At 36.9% G+C, this 17,859-nt stretch overlaps 2 protein-coding genes across 2 annotated transcripts in view; one reads left to right on the plus strand and one right to left on the minus strand.

The window, feature by feature from the left end:
• LOC121315677 (ras guanyl-releasing protein 3-like) overlaps positions 1-3,107 on the plus strand; it is a 38,674-nt gene extending 35,567 nt beyond the window's left edge. Inside the window, exon 17 of the mRNA XM_041249983.1 lies at positions 86-3,107. Within this exon, the coding sequence (XP_041105917.1) occupies positions 86-94 (9 nt within the window). The 3' untranslated portion in view covers positions 95-3,107. The remainder of the gene's footprint in view (positions 1-85) is intronic.
• A 5,343-nt stretch (positions 3,108-8,450) lies between these two features.
• On the minus strand, positions 8,451-17,724 carry LOC121315678 (protein FAM98A-like). Its single transcript, XM_041249984.1, has 8 exons — positions 17,565-17,724; positions 15,964-16,112; positions 14,750-14,884; positions 14,035-14,219; positions 13,801-13,881; positions 13,196-13,312; positions 12,932-13,099; positions 8,451-10,217 (listed from the first exon to the last, which is right to left on the minus strand). Exons 1-8 carry the CDS (start codon positions 17,600-17,602, stop codon positions 9,555-9,557), a joined length of 1,536 nt encoding a protein of 511 aa, XP_041105918.1. The 5' UTR covers positions 17,603-17,724; the 3' UTR covers positions 8,451-9,554.
• Between the last annotated feature and the right edge of the window lie 135 nt (positions 17,725-17,859).

Genomic DNA, 17,859 nt, shown 5'->3' on the forward strand with positions numbered 1-17,859 from the left:
AATAAATAAGGCTTATATATACAGAAGTTAATTTTACTTTACTGCACTGTACAGGAAATAACTGTATTTGCATTTGTATTTATAGGATAGCTGATTTACTGCCATTGGGGAATAAGGAAAGGGCCCGTGGTAATGACAAAACAAGCTGACTCTGACAGCTCTCTGGACTTGATGGGATATGTTGGGTAACAAAAACCTTTGCCTTGTGGAACAGTGGTAGACCAGCCTTGTTCCCATCACAGTGACACTGCCAAGAAGGGGGATGGGCTGTACAACGTAAAGAAGAGGCTCATGCTATGTCTTGGTGCATGGGCATAGTTTCACAGATGAGATGCTTTAATTGGAGAACTGAAACATTGAGCTCAACAGGGGGGGTTTCATTCTAACAACTGTTATGGAGCTCCCATCTTATTCCACTAGATACACTAAGAAATGTTTCTCCACTGTAGACCACAAAGCACTTGTTCATATCCACACACTCTATGAACCCACGGTTATATGCAGTATGAACATATGCCCTGTAGATAGTAGACCAGAGGTTTTAAATTCCCTTTGTTGATTTACTGTTAAAATGAAAAAGTTCAAATTCAAATGTGTAACAAGGGAACAATTTTAATGGTTTGACCAGGTTTTGATGCTGACATTGTAGGTTTCTATTTTGTAAAGTGTTTTCAGTGACAAGAGTTATAAGGGGGGAGTGAAAGAATAGAAGCGATGAAAGACTGAGGAATGTTGTGAAGCACAAAGTTCAGGGAATTTTAAAAACTGAAGTGTAGGTGATGATACAGGTATGTATATAAGATGATCAGATGTATGTATGGGAAAGCTCAGGAAGGCAAAGAAATAATGACATGTGAAAATGGCATGTGCTGTTGACAAATACTGTACTAGCCATCCTAAAACTGCTCCCTTGTTATAAGATAATACAGAAAAGGGTAGAATTCAGTATGGTCATTCCATTACATTTTTGTTACGAGACGGGACAGAGCTCAGTCCATTAACGTTAACTCTTAACTACAATAGTGATAAAGCAGAGCACTGTATACTATTTATAATTTAGGCACCAAGTCATTTAATAGTTTCTACTGAATGGAAAAGGTACTGTTTCTGTTGTTTTTCCAGTGAGGTAATATCCGAGTGATGTGGAACATGGAGAAGCCATTCAGTAGGGTTAGATAAGAATTTGCAGTCCCCACTATGATACAACAAATACATAAACTGGAATGATATAAATATTAAGTACTATAGCATTACAAATCATCTAAAATACTGTATACGTACTGTCTGTATGAATGAGACAATCTTTAGTTTAGTTTATTCACTTTGTTCCCACAGCACCAGCACAGGTACATCTCAATAGTGCAGCACTAATATAAAGAGAGACCTAAGCAAACCATACTCAATAATAAACAATATAACAATTACTACACATCCAAGTAATATCACTAAAAACACACATATATATTAAAAATATAAAGATATTAATATATCTATATTTTACACTAAAACAAGTTCTCCTCAAACGCCAGTGATGCTGAACAGCAGATTTAAACCCAGAGAATCTGGCAAAGACACAGTGGAATCCAGAAGAGCAATCCTCAACCACAAGGCTATGCCAAAGAAAAAATTAACGACACAACTGAAGGTGAAAAGGACTGATGGTCAGAGTATCTCTGTGGAGACTCTCAGCCCAGGTCTATTACGAGCACAGTCTGACATAGAGGTAGAACACAGTGAATGCAGAGCCTTATAGAAATGAACAATAAAATAAGACCTTAAGCAACTTAATGGTTTAAGAGAAGAGCCACTTGAATGTTTACAGCATGAAGCAGCAATGGTAGCAGGCACAAGCCCTCAAGTAGTAGTTACTATTCTTAAAAATCTTAACAAAAACATACAGTGCTATTTGATTGATCTAAACAAGGGAGGTATTGATTATCCACACTTTCACCAGTTAGCACTTAGAACTTCTGAAGGAGGGAGTCCAGAAGTCAAAAAGGCTGAAATGGATTTCATCAAAGCCTTTTTGTTTTTTTCCATGAACTTTATTTTGCAAAGGTGTTTGTGGTGTGGGGGGCTCTCTACTGTGCCTGTTTAAATCAATTGAATAAACTACGCCGCTCAGAGACACAGGAGCACATCATTAGGGTTATTGATTTTAATGGTTATTGGTTTTATGGAACCGTTTGTTACTAGACTGCTTAATGTTGGCTAAATCATATCCATCTGCTTTTCTCTAAACGAGGAGGCTACAACAGGAAGACATACCCGACACCCAGCACCCCTCCAGACCCCTTTCCAGGTTTGTTACACTCTTCCCCCTATAACTAGTAAAACAGGTCATGCCAATGTGTTTATGATTCATATAAAGAAAACTTGCTGAAAGTTCAACTATAGTGACCATACTAGGGGCTTGGAAATAGGTGTTTTACATTAAAACAGAACTATCTGAGACCTGAAAAGGTGTGGTATTTATAGGCACAGTGTGGTGCCTATAATGTCAGGACACCATAGCTTGTGCTGAAAGGCTGTATACACACAGTGTGATGCAATAGTGCCCCGATAGAATTGCGATTCTACGCTTTTACAGGCATGCTACTATTTAGATAACAATGTCCAGAATATTTTATAAAACTCATCATTGTGTGCTTTGTAGAGCGGCAATGACCAAGAAGGAGTTTTTTGTTCTTGATCCAATTTCAAATAAGGGTAACATTTTAAGCAGTGGTGTTTCTTTCAGTCCCATTCCAGTTCAGCAGCTGGTTTTACCAAGTTTAATTCAGCCTCTTTCTGCAGGTTAAACAAAACAATTAAGTTCCAGGGTTGACAACATGTTTGGAACATGAACTGGACTGGACTGGAATGGAAGAGCAGGTTTAAAGCATCACAAGTGGTCCGTGTGTTCAAAGTCCTTGCTGTATATAAAATGCAGGATTCTCTTTAGGATTCAAGGTGCTGCTGCAGAATTGCAGAGTTAAAAGCACTTCAGCAGGTGCAAGGGCCAGGGTTAAAGTGTGTCTTTGAGAGTCACCGTCTGCCAGTCTGTACTCTTACATTTTTATTTAGCTGGTCTACTTGAAAACCAACATTTCTTATGTGTTTGTTTTGTTTTGTTTTTTTGTTTTTGACTTTTCAGTTTTATATGTATTGATTGTCAGTATTATATATATTATATATATCTATATATATATATATATATATATATATATATATATATATATATATATATATAAATGTTCATTAAAGAGCCTATGATAGTAGCACCTTTAAAACAAAAAGATAACTTGCGTTATTAGAGATACCAGTATGTAAATGTAGGGAATTCTTCTTCTGGTTTTATAGATTAGGAATAAACATGCACGGATCTGGGTCACTGGCTGTGCTGTTAATGGTTGATCTTTCTACTCTCTCTGAGATGGATGGACTCTGTATTACAGGTGCTAATAATCCTACATGAAGGGCAGAAAAATAACTAAATGTTCACATCTGCCTACTGAACTGAGGCATTGTCACATTATCCCTCATGATCTCTGGATTAAAGGAGTGATAACCATTGCATTAAACCCCATTTTCTTTCCTGTTCATTATAATAGCAGCATATCATCGCTGGTCATTTACTTCCTTGTACTGAAGATGTCTTGTTATTTGTTAAGTGTAAATGGTAATAAGTGGATTACAAGGTCCTGATTGCAACTCCTTTACATACTTGACTAGTCGCTGGTGGGCGGGGTCCTTTATTATTAATATCAGCACTAGTGGAATAAGAACTCTATTAATGTATCTGCCTTGATCTGGGTAATCAGGGCTCTGAATGTCTTTTTACTCTGGCTAGTAAGGATATTTCTTAGGAGTAAAGTTTATTTTAGAAGCAGATTATTTATTTATAAAAATATGTCTTTTATGTATTTTTTTTATAGACAAGGTAGATTGTTATTTTGTATTATTATTATTATTATTATTTACAGATTGTAACATTCTGTTAAGCGTGTTAGTTTTCCTGTATCTTTCATTTATATTTATATGCTTGAAGTTGTTCTGTTTATTATTATGCATTCTGGACTGCCTGGGATCACTGGTTTTGCAGCCAGGTAGTGCACTACAGCTCTTGTAATGTGCCAAAAAAAAAAACACGTATTCATATACACATACCGTTATTTATCCAAGGCACTTGCTGTGTTTTAATTGAATTTAAAAATGTGGGAAATCATTCATCATGCTAAGTCAAATTAGTCTAATTAAGACAATAATCAGAATTTGATGGGGTTTTTTGAGAAAAAAAGAACAAAAAGTTTCTGTACAGTACTCCATTAAGCTGTATTAAGTGTAACATACAGAATATGGTTTTGTAAGACACTCAGCAAATAATATAACTAGCAGAATCAGACGTCACACATAATGTCACCCAGGATACAAAACAAGCAACAGCATTACTGCTTCTTGTTGATTCATGAATAAACACATTTCTGATAAACTGGCAGAGAAATGTATATACTTTATTAAAAACAACCCCCTATTGAACCACATTCTATGAATTAAATAAATAAACACATTTAAATGGAAATGTATTTAATATGTATAATAGGTATTTAAAGATGAAAAAAACAGCACCCATGAAAAAATGTCCCTGGCTAGTTGGTTACTCATTGCCAACGTTCCCAGTATACTGATCCATCTCCCACTCCCCCCACCACTGTGTCTGTGTAAATTGTGCTCTTCACCTTCCTGCCAATGCCAGAGCTTCGCAGGAACAGCTGTGGTAGAGATTTCTTTTTTCAAAAGATTTTAAGAATATGCTATTTCTGACCTTTCTTTTTTTTGTACTTGACCTCTCAGTTCATTGTATGAATCGTCCAGATCCCTTACTCAATAAAGCAATGAAAGCCCAGCATTGTTTTTGTCTTATTTGTATTTTTAAACATAATTAATCCTGTAATGCCTATGCATTTTATTTTATTTTTGTATGAAGAAATAGCTACTAGATGTATTTAGTTGAGCTCATTCTTTGTTCTAAACACAAAATTCAATGCTGGCCTTTGAAGCTCGATACAGTGTTCTTTCATATACCAATGGCTATTCCAGGTTAGCATGGCTAACATTCACTTCCCTTTTCAGGTGCTAGGCCCAGTTTACACTGGTAGACTTGTTTTCACAAACATGTTCCCTTCTGTTTGCTATCTAGAAACTAGAAAACACGTGTCAAGACGTAGACCCAGGTTCTGCTTTTGAGCCATGTTTCCCAAAAACATTTTGCCTTTGGCCAATCAGGAGAGACTCTTTGAACATGAGACTCATTGGTCATGTGACTATCCAAGCTGTTTAGACAGCTGCTAAAATAAATCACATTGATATGTACACTGAGTCTGACAGACCATTTGTATTCAACATGAACAGCAAAGAATATCAGAATCTATTGGGTTATATCTATTAAGTATTACAATGACGTCAACAAATGTGTCTCTAGTCATTAAAGGTGTTATTCCTATCTGAAGAACGGGTTGTCCCAAAGTACAATGATTTCCTTTTTTTTTTTTATATATATATAGTGTGCGCACATACATATATCTTAGAAAAAATTAATATTGTTTTAGGGAAATGCGTTTTACACACCTGCATTCAACATGAAAATGCCCTCTTCCACACCTGTATATATTACTTAATTATGGCTGGCCTTCTATGTAAACAACCCCTGGGAAAATATTTAACTACCCTGGGGCAATGCGTTCATACAGAAATGACAGCTGTAATCATTTCAATATTTAATTAAAATATGTAAATCACATTGCCCCAAACCTTTAACTATTTTCCTAAGAGGCAAGAAACATGCCTCTATCATTAAAGGGTGGTGACCCCTATTTATCAAAGTGTCTAAACTTCATGCTTGCTTGCTTTTATATTTATATATATAATTTTTTATTTTTCAAATGATTAGTGATTCATCAAAATTTTTATTTAAAAAAAAAACTATCATTCCAACAGCCTTTTCTTTCGGATTTACCACCTGTTTTATATGTTGGGTGCTTCACAACCTTGTTTGAATGAAAGTTGCCTGAGTTGCTGATGCTTTATCAATAACACGAAAAAGTTTTCAAACATTTTTTTAAATTGTGTGGTACAGTTTGTAAATCATGCTGAGGCAGGTTTGTATTTGTCTGCGAGTATTTTGATGAATTAAAAAATCTGACTTATTATTATTTTTAATATTTATAGTGATGAAGTAATTGCGGTATAGTTTTAAAGACATCACTTCACATTGTTTTAGTGACCTGTCCGGCAGTTTTGTCTTGGCCCGGTTTACCCAGATGAACTAGTAGCGTGTTGAATAGATGCTTTCAGTTAGATTATAATTGCTTGTTTACTTTTTTTTTTTTTTTTTATAACACAAGAGAAAATAAAATAATGAAATTCGTATCACACGCAATGTTCTCATATCAATTACAATGTGTCATTATTTACATAGATTATGGACTGCACTAATATTTTGACATATGCTCTTTACGCACATGCACTAATGATCCTTTTTGTGTAGTTATTTTATAAAGATTGTAATTGTTTTTAAGAAGCCATCACTTTTTATAAACCCATTTGGTCCTCCAAAACATATTATGATTTAAGAATCCCAAAATAACCTTTTCCCTTACTCCTTTTGAACAAAGACTGCTGTGAAGTCATGAGAGTCCCAAAGTCACCATGACTGTCACATGCAGAGTAAATACTCCCTTTATTCAGTGCCACCTCCACAATTACTGTGTTCCTTGTTCCATAAAAAACATGATATGTTGAAGCAGCTGTACAAACCACAAAATTGCTATCGGCGATTTATGCTCTATAACTGAAAATGTTAAACTGGCATACTCGCTGTGCAAACTGTTTTACAGCCGCGGAATAAGGGTTTAAATCTGCACGCTTTGCGTACCTGTGTTCAGCACCTGCAGCTACAGAAATCACCTCAGCATTCAAACAATCACATGCGTCTATATAAACTAAAACGTACACTCCGTCTACAAGAGATTTTCTTAATTTCCTTTGCATAAATCCTAGTTTAAAACAGCTTATTTACATCCAGTGACATCACACCTAAAAAAAAAGCAAATCAACACAAAAGCAATCAATAGTGTATTACAAGAAATGTAAACTAGAAATATTAGTTTTTTGTGAACAAAAACAAAGCCTATAAGCAAAGGGGGATGTCACATCAGATTGAAATGGTTAATTTCAACTGGACACCACCTGTAATGGAAAGAAAGAAATTCCAAGAAAACAGCCACAGTATCTTACTGTATCAAACATGAAGACAGTAATTCAAATAGTACTCTCTCTATGCAGAAACCTACAAAGTCGCATGTCCATTGCATGGCAGTCACAGTAAATCAATTTCAAGGTCAGCATTAAAAAAGATAAAGTAACCCAGTTCAACACTCCCCCTTGTGGAAGTTTAAAGGCAGGGCTTGTTGATCAATGTAGTGCTTTTCCATCTTAGTTTGCATTGTCTGGCACTTTGATTGTCCTGCTTCAAGCAAATATAAAAGAACAGTTACATAAATTATTTTTGAAAAAAACCTCAGAGTTGTGTAAACCCCTGCAGTTTAAACACACCATTAGCACAGCAATAATATAAACACACCAATGAATCCCCCTACTGGTTACTTATACTGTATTTCTATCTTCAAATCAGCACCTGTCTTTAGTGAGCTTTTTGCACTGGTTTTTACATACACACCATGGTTTCTCAAAATAAATAAACAAATACATTTTTCAGCTTATTTTCTTGTATGCATTTTTTTTTTTTTTTACTGTAATCTTGGCCCATCTTTGTTTAGTATAATTTTCACTCTAAAATTAAGAAATCCTCCTTCACATACTTTGCTCAAACAGATCATACGGCGGCAAAACAATTCCGCTCAATGCTTTGCTTGGTACTGGTAGGAAATATAAGTTATCTTAACTAACGTATTATTTGTGTGGTTTAAATTCACTTTGCGTATCTGTGAACAGAAGCAAAAAGCATCCCTGTGGCTTCAATAGAGCTCTTAAACATATCATCTTTCCAAATTTAGTATGTGCACTGCACAGCATAATCGTTGACCTGGCCCTGCCACACTGCTCCACATGGATATAAGGAATACCACAATTGTTCTAGGTGGTATTCCCTTAATGATGCATTTCTTACATCCTCTGGTGTTACAGAGGGACAGGTTAATTAGTAGTTTTAAAAAGTAACTTGGATCTTATGACTTATGAAGAAACTCAAATAAAATTAACCCCAACACAAAATACTTTGGTGGTAAAGCAGCAAGCTTCAGGAACAATCAGATTTTAAAAGTGTATCGTTCCTGGATTGCCCAAAGCATAAATTGATATCCTAAGGAGTATTAAAAAGCAATAGCATATTTAAGATAATTTTCTTTGCCTATATAAGTAATAAATCACTGGTACAATTTAAAAGTTTTTTTTGTTTTGTTTTTATTAATGAAATAACTTAATTCAGATTTTTTTTTATTTTTATTGCTCACCTTTCATTCAATAGCACACATTCAAGCATTGTCTTTCATAACTTCACATAACTTATGTACATATAATAGCCAAAAAGCAGCGTCATGTGCTTAGTAAAGAAAAAAACTAAAATAAATCATGAGCTTAACCAGTTGGATGCTGTCCGTAGAAAGAACGAAAGGCCTTCAGGATTCTCCAGTCCCTTGCCTGGCAGTACATTTTAGTTTAAATCAACCGTGTGTTTTAGCCAGTGGTGGAAACTCATGTACAAAGCACATTTAAGTATACAGATTTCCTTTCAAGTAAATTTCACATCAGTTAATGCTGAAGATATTAATCTTCCTGTAAAGGAGGACTGCATTCAGATATTAACATTTTTCTTGCTTGAGAATTTGTTTTTTAACCACCCTACAGGTATACGGCAATGGGGCAGATCTTTACAATAAAAAGGTACAAACAAAAAAAAGTGTAGTAGTGGCATGTCAGTTCTCTACAGATGCAATGTTCTCCTTGTGTTAACAAAAAAAATCATAATTCTATTAATTTGTAACCTAAAGCAATTACAGCAGAGCTCATATTGGGGAGACACTGACGATCAATTTCACAATCGTTTTTCTGGTACCTGTTAGTTGTTTGACAAAGCGCGACGCCTTCCCATAGGGTTCAAATTATATAGAGAAACAAATAGAAATTATGCAACTCTCACTAGGGGAAGAAGCTTCAGTGTATTTGTGATATGGAGGCAAAAGCCTGAATTATGTTGAAATTCCTGAACAAAAAAAAAAAAAGTTCAAATAAAATAAAATATTGCATAGGTACTGTCATGTCCTTACAACTCATGTAAACCATGCCATCAGAAACGTCATCATATATTCAGGATTACAAAAAAAAAGAAAAAAATGTCTTCAGTCTTAATACAAACTCCTCCCAGAACTACTGACCTTACGTGCAATTCTACGGTAGTGTACACTGCTGGAATATGTGGTAGTTTTAAGGCTTTTTTTCATCCCACTCTCTACATCTCAATTATAGTGAGCTCTGCTGCAATGAGCACGAGGTTAACCTCAACTTGAATAATGCTTCCCTTGACCAAAACCTGCCTGGTTATAGTGATAGCCTCCCTGCTGGAAGTACTGCTCAAACTGCCCTCCCCGATTTAAGTTCTGCCCTCCTCTGCCACCCCACCCCCCACCTTGACCGCCACGGTTCCCCCTGCCCCTGCCGCCACGCCCCCCACGGCCACCTCTCTCCTGGTAGCCACCGTCCTGGTAGCCACCGTCCTGGTAGCGGTTATCCTGCTGGTGTCCTCCGTCTCCACCCCTGCCCCTGCCCCCGCCTCCTCCTCCTCCTCCCTGATATCCACTTCCCTGGTAGGTAGGTGCCTGAAACCCTCCACCTGAATACCCCCCACCTCCTCCACCTCCCCTGCTTTGGTATCCGCCCCCTTGGTAGTTGGCTTGGTAGCCGCCACCACCTCCATCCCCCCAACCCCCTTGTACTTTGCCCCCTCTGCCACCCCGGCCACCTCCTCCTCGGTCGTACCCTCCCCGGCCTCCCTGGGACTGCTGATCATAGCCCCCTCTACCACCGCCTCTGTTCTGCTGCCCGCCTCCCCCTCCGTACTGTTGCGGGCCGTCCTGCCTTGTTTGCCAAGGCGGCATCTCAGGAGGAGGTGGCTCAATCTCATTGGGTCTTCCTCCTCGGTCCGGCACCCGGCCCATCAGCACCTGTAGATCACAAGCAAACAAATAGATATTATATAGAATAAATACGGGCTGCAGGTATTTACACACAAAAATAAATAATTGCATCCAGGGGTTCTGTGACCATAAACCACAAAATCAAATTGTGAGATCATTTAACAATTTTTTATTTATTTATTTATTTTTTTTTAGAGTCTTTCTCTTATTTCTGCACCAAAGCAAGCAATCTTCTTACAATGCTTTAGGTGCCAGGAGGATGATTTTTATTAGAAAATGCTAACCACTAACAGTTAATCCTTCCGAGATGGTCATATACAGTAAGGGATCCAATACCTTCTAGATCAGTGGTTCCCAACCTGTGGTCCATGAGTAAATTTCAGGTGGTCTGCAAACAACGCCCAAAATTTGGTTACGCAGTTCTAAGCAACACAACAAACAGCTTGTGTTCGTGTAAATGCGGTCACAGTGAAGTGTCATTCTGGGCCCGTGACCAGGTGAACAAGACATAGCCCTATTGGCTGGACGTCGCCGGTTCGAGTGGGCTATTCCACAGCCGACCGTGGACGGGAGTTCCCAGGAGGCCGCGCTCAATTGGCTGAGCGTCGCCGGGTGGGTGGGGGGTCTAGGTTGGCCAGGGTGTCCTCGGCTCACCACGCACCAGCGACCCCTGTTGTCTTGCCAGGCGCCTGCGGGCTTGCCTGTTAGCTGCCCAGGAGTTGCTTTGTCCTCCCGAGTCAGTGTAGGGGTGGTAGTGGTGAGCTGAGAGCATAAAATAATTGGGCATTTCAAATTGGGGAGAAAATAACAAAAAATAATTGGCAACAACTAAATTAAAAAAAAAAAAAAAAAAAAAAAATTTCAGGAAGTATTAAGGTCACTCGGGTCATAGAATAAAACTTTTTTAAACATGTATCTCTATGCATAATACATAATCATAAAAACACACTTTAAAATTTGTAATTAATTTTTAAAAAGTAAAAAAAAAAAAATATTATAAGAAAAAAAAGTGAGAAGTTTATATGGTTTCTGAAGTACTTTATAATGTTCTGAAAAAAGGACACACCAATTCCAAGATGCTACTGTAAAAAATACATTTAGTAATTTTTTAATTTTTTTTTTTATAGGAAGGAGGAGTCTACAGCCAAAAATAAACTGGTCCTGGGCGATCATCCGATTAAAAAACGCTTGGTCTTTAAAGGGTTAAACACATTCTATATAATTACAAGATATGCAGGTAGTCTGCATCTCCCCGCCCCCCCCAATCTGTTTTCTTTTATTGCGCGTGTTTATAAATTAATATATATTACAGCTCTCTTTGATCCAATATCAAGCATTACCTCCAAAGTCACCATTAACAGAAACAGCTCTCTTTCGTGAAACTAACTAAATAACTGTTACACATTATCAAGCTACATTTGCCTTGTCAAAATTACAGATTTCTTTTTTTAGCCAGCACTATTTAAAAAAAAAAATTAAATCTGCATCTAGCATTCACATAAACGAACATATTTTTAATCTGTGCTCATTCTACTGCTTGTGTTCAGTGTTCAGGTTCAAAAAAAGGAAAAACAATCTGGCTGTCCCAGCCTTTTCGCACCGCCTTAGAAATGGACAGTTAACGGTTATGGGGCCAGCACTGGTATTTATATTTACTGGATCCTAGGATGGCCCAAGTCCCAGTGCATCATTTGTCAGGAGGTTTTGTCAAACAAAACTCTATCCTGCTAAATTGTGATGCTATTTATCTATAAAGCATTCAAAATGTGAAAAAAAATACCTTTTTAAACAAACGAAACAAGACCATCAGCAACTTTCAATGCATAAAATGGCAAACAATACTTGCTGACCTGGTAGTGAAGATTCAAGCCCAGGAACCTCATGAAGTTCGGTACCCTATATAAATACTTTACATTCTACATGTACACATATAAATTAGTTCCAAAATGCTGTTGTGAAAAACTGCGTGGCAAGTAGTCCATGGGAAAAATCCAAACATCAGGGTGGTCCCTACACTGAAAAACATTGAGAACCACCTTCCTAGATAAATGGTGCTAAAGTGGGAAGCTTAATGAGCTACGCAAATTACTCTCATGCCCATAGATGCAGTGCACTAAAGTAGGGACATTACTGTCTAGTGAACAAATCCGCACTTTGAACATCTATAATATTTGTTACATTTCGTACCTTACCTTCCTGGTACTCTGGTTTTAATACATGCAGTATGAGGAAATGATGCCTTTACCATAACCACCTTAACCAGAACGAGCCACGTAAACACACAAATCGAGGTATTAGCTGAAATGTTTGTCTACTTGACTTGTTTCTTTATTTCAGAAATGGGCTAACTAGTAAAAGGACCAGCTCATCTCATTCAGCCCAGTAAAGACCAGCAAACTGCATCACCACAGTAACAGTACAATGAGCGCCAGTGCAGGGATTGGCTCAATTCCTAGCTTCAATTTCACTTCCATTTCCTTTTTAAAAGCATATCCCAATGTCAATTCCTTTGAAGTAACTGGAATTTATATTTCAGAGACATTATTTTTGTGATTGTTAACAAGTCAACTGAAGCCAATTTAATTGATTAACAGGGACTTCAATCTAGGTATGTGTTGCCACTGTGAGAAGCTCATTTTTAACAGAATACTGTTAATTGCAATTATGTGTTGGATTTGATTAAAAGGAACTGAATTAGAAAAACAGGAATTATCCCCAACCTTAATCTAGTGCATGCATACCTTGTTGATGGCACAGGCTGACATCTCACGGATCCTTCCGCTGCTGGTTCTTAAAATCTTGGACAGATCTTCCCGAGCTGCGTATAGGTGAGCAATAGAAATATTGCTTTTTGTAGCAAGAGCAGTCCGTTTCGGCGGGTATACCTTCGCCAACTGATCAGCACGGGTCTAAAATAAAAGTTATTTTATAGTCTAGATGCCTGTATTAAATTTTTTACAAAACGTTTCCTGTATCTTTTAATCAAAAGCTACTCAATATCTTACCTTTGCTCTTTCTGACCATCCAAAAGACTGCACCGTTACATCAAGTCGTTTCAACAGCATCTTCCTCCGGACTTCATATTCATTAACTAGTGCTTGGTTAATAACTTCAATTTTTTCCTGTGGAAATATTTAGCCTCTGATGAAGATTGTTTTTATACCAGTTAAGTGTTCATGCATTATTTCAGCGCATAAGCCTTGATATAATGGCTACAAGGAAATTATCACAGTCTTCTGATACAATAATTTTTGTCTAGGCTGCTAACCAAACTATTAGAGAAATACATACAGTATTGTATAGATATAGTTTAACAATCTACTTAAAGGAGAGTGGAAAAGAAGCTGTTGTAAACAAACAGATTTTGAAAATATGGCTGGAAATTAAAAGAAATGTGGCCATAAAACTTTTTAAATAACAGAAACATCACATAACCTCAATCACAAACAGCAACATTAAGTCACAGGTCAAAGTAACACTACATTTGAAATGAACTTAAGAGTGATAGGGGCAGATTTAAAAAACACAAAAGTTGCCTACAGGGAGACTTAAAGGAAATAATATGTGGGTAGACTACAGAACAAAAACAGCTGTTCTTTAAAGTTCTGACCCAATGAACCGGTCCAAGGGGTTTCTTCATTAGAGGCTTTCCAACATGATTCACCGGAACCTTGGACATGGCTTCCTTTAGCTGTTGATGGAGACACAAGCAATTACTTTTTCTCATCAATGAAAGAGAAACACATAGGCTCCCAAATATGCCTCACAATGCTGCCCCATTTATATTCCCATATCACTAGTTGACAAAGTCTGTGAAGGCTTGGCAAGACAGTGATCATCTTACCTTCTTCTCAATTCCACTAAAGAATTGGAACATGGCAATGTTGGCGGGGGGTTTAGACATACCCAGGCCCACACAAATTCCTTTCAGCTCAATAAAAACGTCACTGCCTCCCCCCACCACAGCTGTCTTTGATGGATGGCTTACATGAACCATCTTTAACGCCTCCAACTCAGAAATAAGGTAAGCTGGAAAAGGGTGCAGATATGGACAAGTTAATAAAGATTAAATTATCTAAACTAAACTTGTGCAAGAAATACAAGCTGGAAAGAGGACTGGTTAGACCAAACAGAAACAACACTACATGGATAAAGGCTCTAAACACGGTATAACTGATTTGAACAGGAAACTTCAGACCATCTACATTTTAATATTTAAATTTCTTGTCTGGCTACCAAAAAGCTAAATTTCTGAAATGGGGTGGTTATATGCACCATATAGGAAACAGTGGCAATACAGTTAGTTCAAAAACCAATACAAAAATCTAAATTAAACAGGGGACAGTAATTACAGCTGCACACCAAGTGGTCAACCTTGGTTTGAAAGGGACATAAGTTAGTAAGCCTGGTAAGTAATGTTCTAAGCAAAAACAACTTTAGGAGAAGGATGGAGAAAAACTCATCACAGGCAAAAAAAAAAAAAAATCAAAATCGCCACACCTGCATGTAGTGTGAATGCGCCAAAGAGTAGAATTTGATGTACATTAAACAAAACTTACTAAGCAGCAAGAGACAATTGTCCTTGTTTTGAAGACGTTTTGCAACATCCCCAGTCGTAAGAACAGAATAAGGGCAGTTCATCTCAGCTAGCAAGCCACTCATCTCAAGCTGGAAGCCTTCTGCTTCAGTGGGACCTTAACAGATCATTCAAAAGGGAAATGCTACAATTTAATTACAAATACCACAAACAGTCACAGTACAGAATTACAAAGCTCCACATTTTTATAAGGTAGAGCTTGACATGGCACCTTCTCATACACTATCTTTCCTGATCACTTCTAAGTTCCTACTTTTTGTTTATGCAACTTTATATATCTGTTAATTAAAGAAAAATACACAATGTTATGCAAGTTCAAATTTTACACAAGGTAATTTCATTCAATGGCTTCACATTGCTGTGACTTAGGCCGCTGGCTAACAATGCATTCAGTCAGTTGTAGCAGATTCTACTGCATTTGTTAAAGCGATTTTCTCCCACTGCTAATTAAAAAAAAATGTAGCCATCTCGCTAACCATTTCATCCCAAGAGCTACAGTTAAATTGGGGCTTTAGTGAAGACCGTGTGTGTACGTGGGTACATTTAATTATTGTATGTAGTAATTCATAGTTATTTAATCACTCACAGGCTGTAAACCCCCCCCCCACAACTCCACAAAATAGCCAGCATTTTTGTAAATAGCAACACTTGTAATAAACAATAAAATAAACATTGTATTTGTGTCATCTGTGTCAATTTCAGGTAGAGCTTCGTGGTCTGCAAGGTGACACGACAGAATTTTTTTCCTCTGTCATTCCGTCTGGTGCAGTCAGTGTCAGTTTCCCAGCACACAGTACATTAACGAGGTGCACACAGGTGACTGATCGATCTGTAGGCGCATTTACTAAGGTGACTGTTTAAAAATAAAAAAAATAAATAAATACAAAAATAAAAACTTTTATAACAATGTTTATTTTTTAGAAAAATAAAATGTAAGCCTATTTTTATGGACCCCAACTGTTGTTGATTCCAACTTAGGCACTTCACATCAGGACTTGCAAGTTTGAAAAGGTAGTAGTTTCAAAGGACTAGTACCACAATATTGTTAGTTTCTAATCCTGTAATGCGCAGTGACATTTTACACAAAATTTTACATGTCTCCTATACTGCTGACTTCTTATGCTGCCATGACAGTGGATAGTTAAATTATATCATAACAATACAGGGATAACTTACTGTTTGTGGCTTGCACATTCTCTTCCAGTTTGCAATACAGCTTGATCTCAGAGACAATCCAGGCACAGAGCTTTGTGAATTCAGGAGAAGCAGCTCCCCCAGCAACTGCCCGATCCAGCGCACCATCTTCTACCAGAGGACCCTTGTAACTAAGATAAAATGAGCTTTTATGAAAAAAAAACTTAATATCTCAATTATTTAAGTACAATGATATGTTATTCTCCGCAAATTTATGAACAGCCAAGTGTAGACCAAGATGGCATTCTACCATAGTACCTAACGACCCAATGTTTAAATGCTATGGTTCACTAGCGTGGTGAGATATAACACAATTTTTTAAGTCAAATTAGGACGTGCAGTATTTTCTTTTGACAAGCTTGTACAGGAGAAAAATATACTGAAGGGCACATGACCACGTTTTATCTGGACTTTTAATAATCTGCGTTACATGAGAAAAGAATATAATACAGGATTATTCTATTAAAGCACCTTAAAGCTATGTACTACATTTTACCTTTTAAAACAATACTGTAACAATTTTATTTATTTTTTTATTATTTTATTTCTAATAATATGCAAACTTGTATTGATACAATCCAAGCAGCTTTGGTACTTTTAATGGGAGCACTGTAAGTCAGAACACAAACAGTGTTTATTTTTATACTAAATACTGGCCATGGCAGACCACGCAAATGTTCATGTCAGTGAAACTGAATACAAGAATTCACTTGTCCTGATATTATGGAGCGTTTTTTAGGTGCAAGTACAGTTGCACTATTGTCAGGGTTGGGGTCAATTTATGTTTTTCAAAGGAATTGATATTGATATTTCAGAGCCAGTAATCATTGTGATTGTTAAACTGCTTTCATTTGAAGCCAATTGAATTGATTAACAGTGACTTCAATTTAAATAATTTGTTGCCACTGTGAGATTTTTAACAGAATACTGGCAATTGCAATTTCGATCAACAATTTATTGGAATTGATTAAAATGGAATTGTAAATTAATTTTAAAAAGGAATTGGGAATTGACCTCCAACCCTGACTATTGTATATCAATGATTGGTCTTATGACCAAAAACCTGGACCTACTATGGAATATTATAGAACAGCTTGGCACAGAGAGAAAGCTTCATAGTTATGTTGGAGTCAAACATTCTATGTATGCTTCTTAAGGAAGCAGGTGCACAGTTACTCTTTCTCATCCCACCACGCCTTGACAGTGTCAATGGTTTTGTGTCTGGTATCAATTTTCCAGTAGGAGTGAGACTGGAGCATACAGCAACAGTCGAAGTTTTTAAACTTTACTCTTAAAATAGCAACTGTTTTTTTTTTTTGTCTGTTTGTTTTTTGCAAGTGTAAATATATTCAGAATATATAATTAAAATCTAAATATTTAAAAACGTGGTTTAACTCAATCAAGAAACATACTCTGTGTGTGTGTGTGTGTGTGTGTGTGTGTGTGTGTGTGTGTGTGTGTGTGTGTGTGTGTGTGTGATCGCACTCTGACTATTCACTCTCTTTTTGTACCACTTGATATAGCCTCGTCATTCTGCCTGAACAAACAACTGTCTATTTTTGTATTTCAAAAGCGTTACGTACCACAGATCCGCCAGAGCGTCTAATATGTCGTTCTCCATTTCAACGTCGTCTACTTTAAATTCATAAATTACAGAAAGTTATTCAAATAAAGCATACGGGCTTCCCTCACACAGCTACTTGATTAGCATGTCGGGGTCCAAACCCGACCTCTCAACTCCAGCCAGGAATGACCAACGACTTGCCCGTTCTTTTTCTTACTTAAATAATTAACATTATTTAATGTCTGTTAGCCGTTGTTTCTCTGTGAAAAAAAATGTAACCTGTGATATAACTATAAAGAGCGAGTTTGTCAGTT

This window comes from Polyodon spathula, chromosome 5 (genome assembly GCF_017654505.1).
Source record: "Polyodon spathula isolate WHYD16114869_AA chromosome 5, ASM1765450v1, whole genome shotgun sequence".
Taxonomy (NCBI): domain Eukaryota; kingdom Metazoa; phylum Chordata; class Actinopteri; order Acipenseriformes; family Polyodontidae; genus Polyodon; species Polyodon spathula.

Excerpts from the sequence above, each read along its gene's own strand:
- LOC121315678 (XM_041249984.1), bottom strand. The coding sequence starts at position 17,602 with ATGGAGAACGACATATTAGACGCTCTGGCGGATCTGTG. Across the intron at positions 14,885-15,963 it reads GAATGTGCAAGCCACAAACA|GTCCCACTGAAGCAGAAGGC; the intron begins GTAAGTTATCCC and ends TGATCTGTTAAG. Across the intron at positions 13,100-13,195 it reads GATGGTCAGAAAGAGCAAAG|ACCCGTGCTGATCAGTTGGC; the intron begins GTAAGATATTGA and ends CTTTTATTTTAG.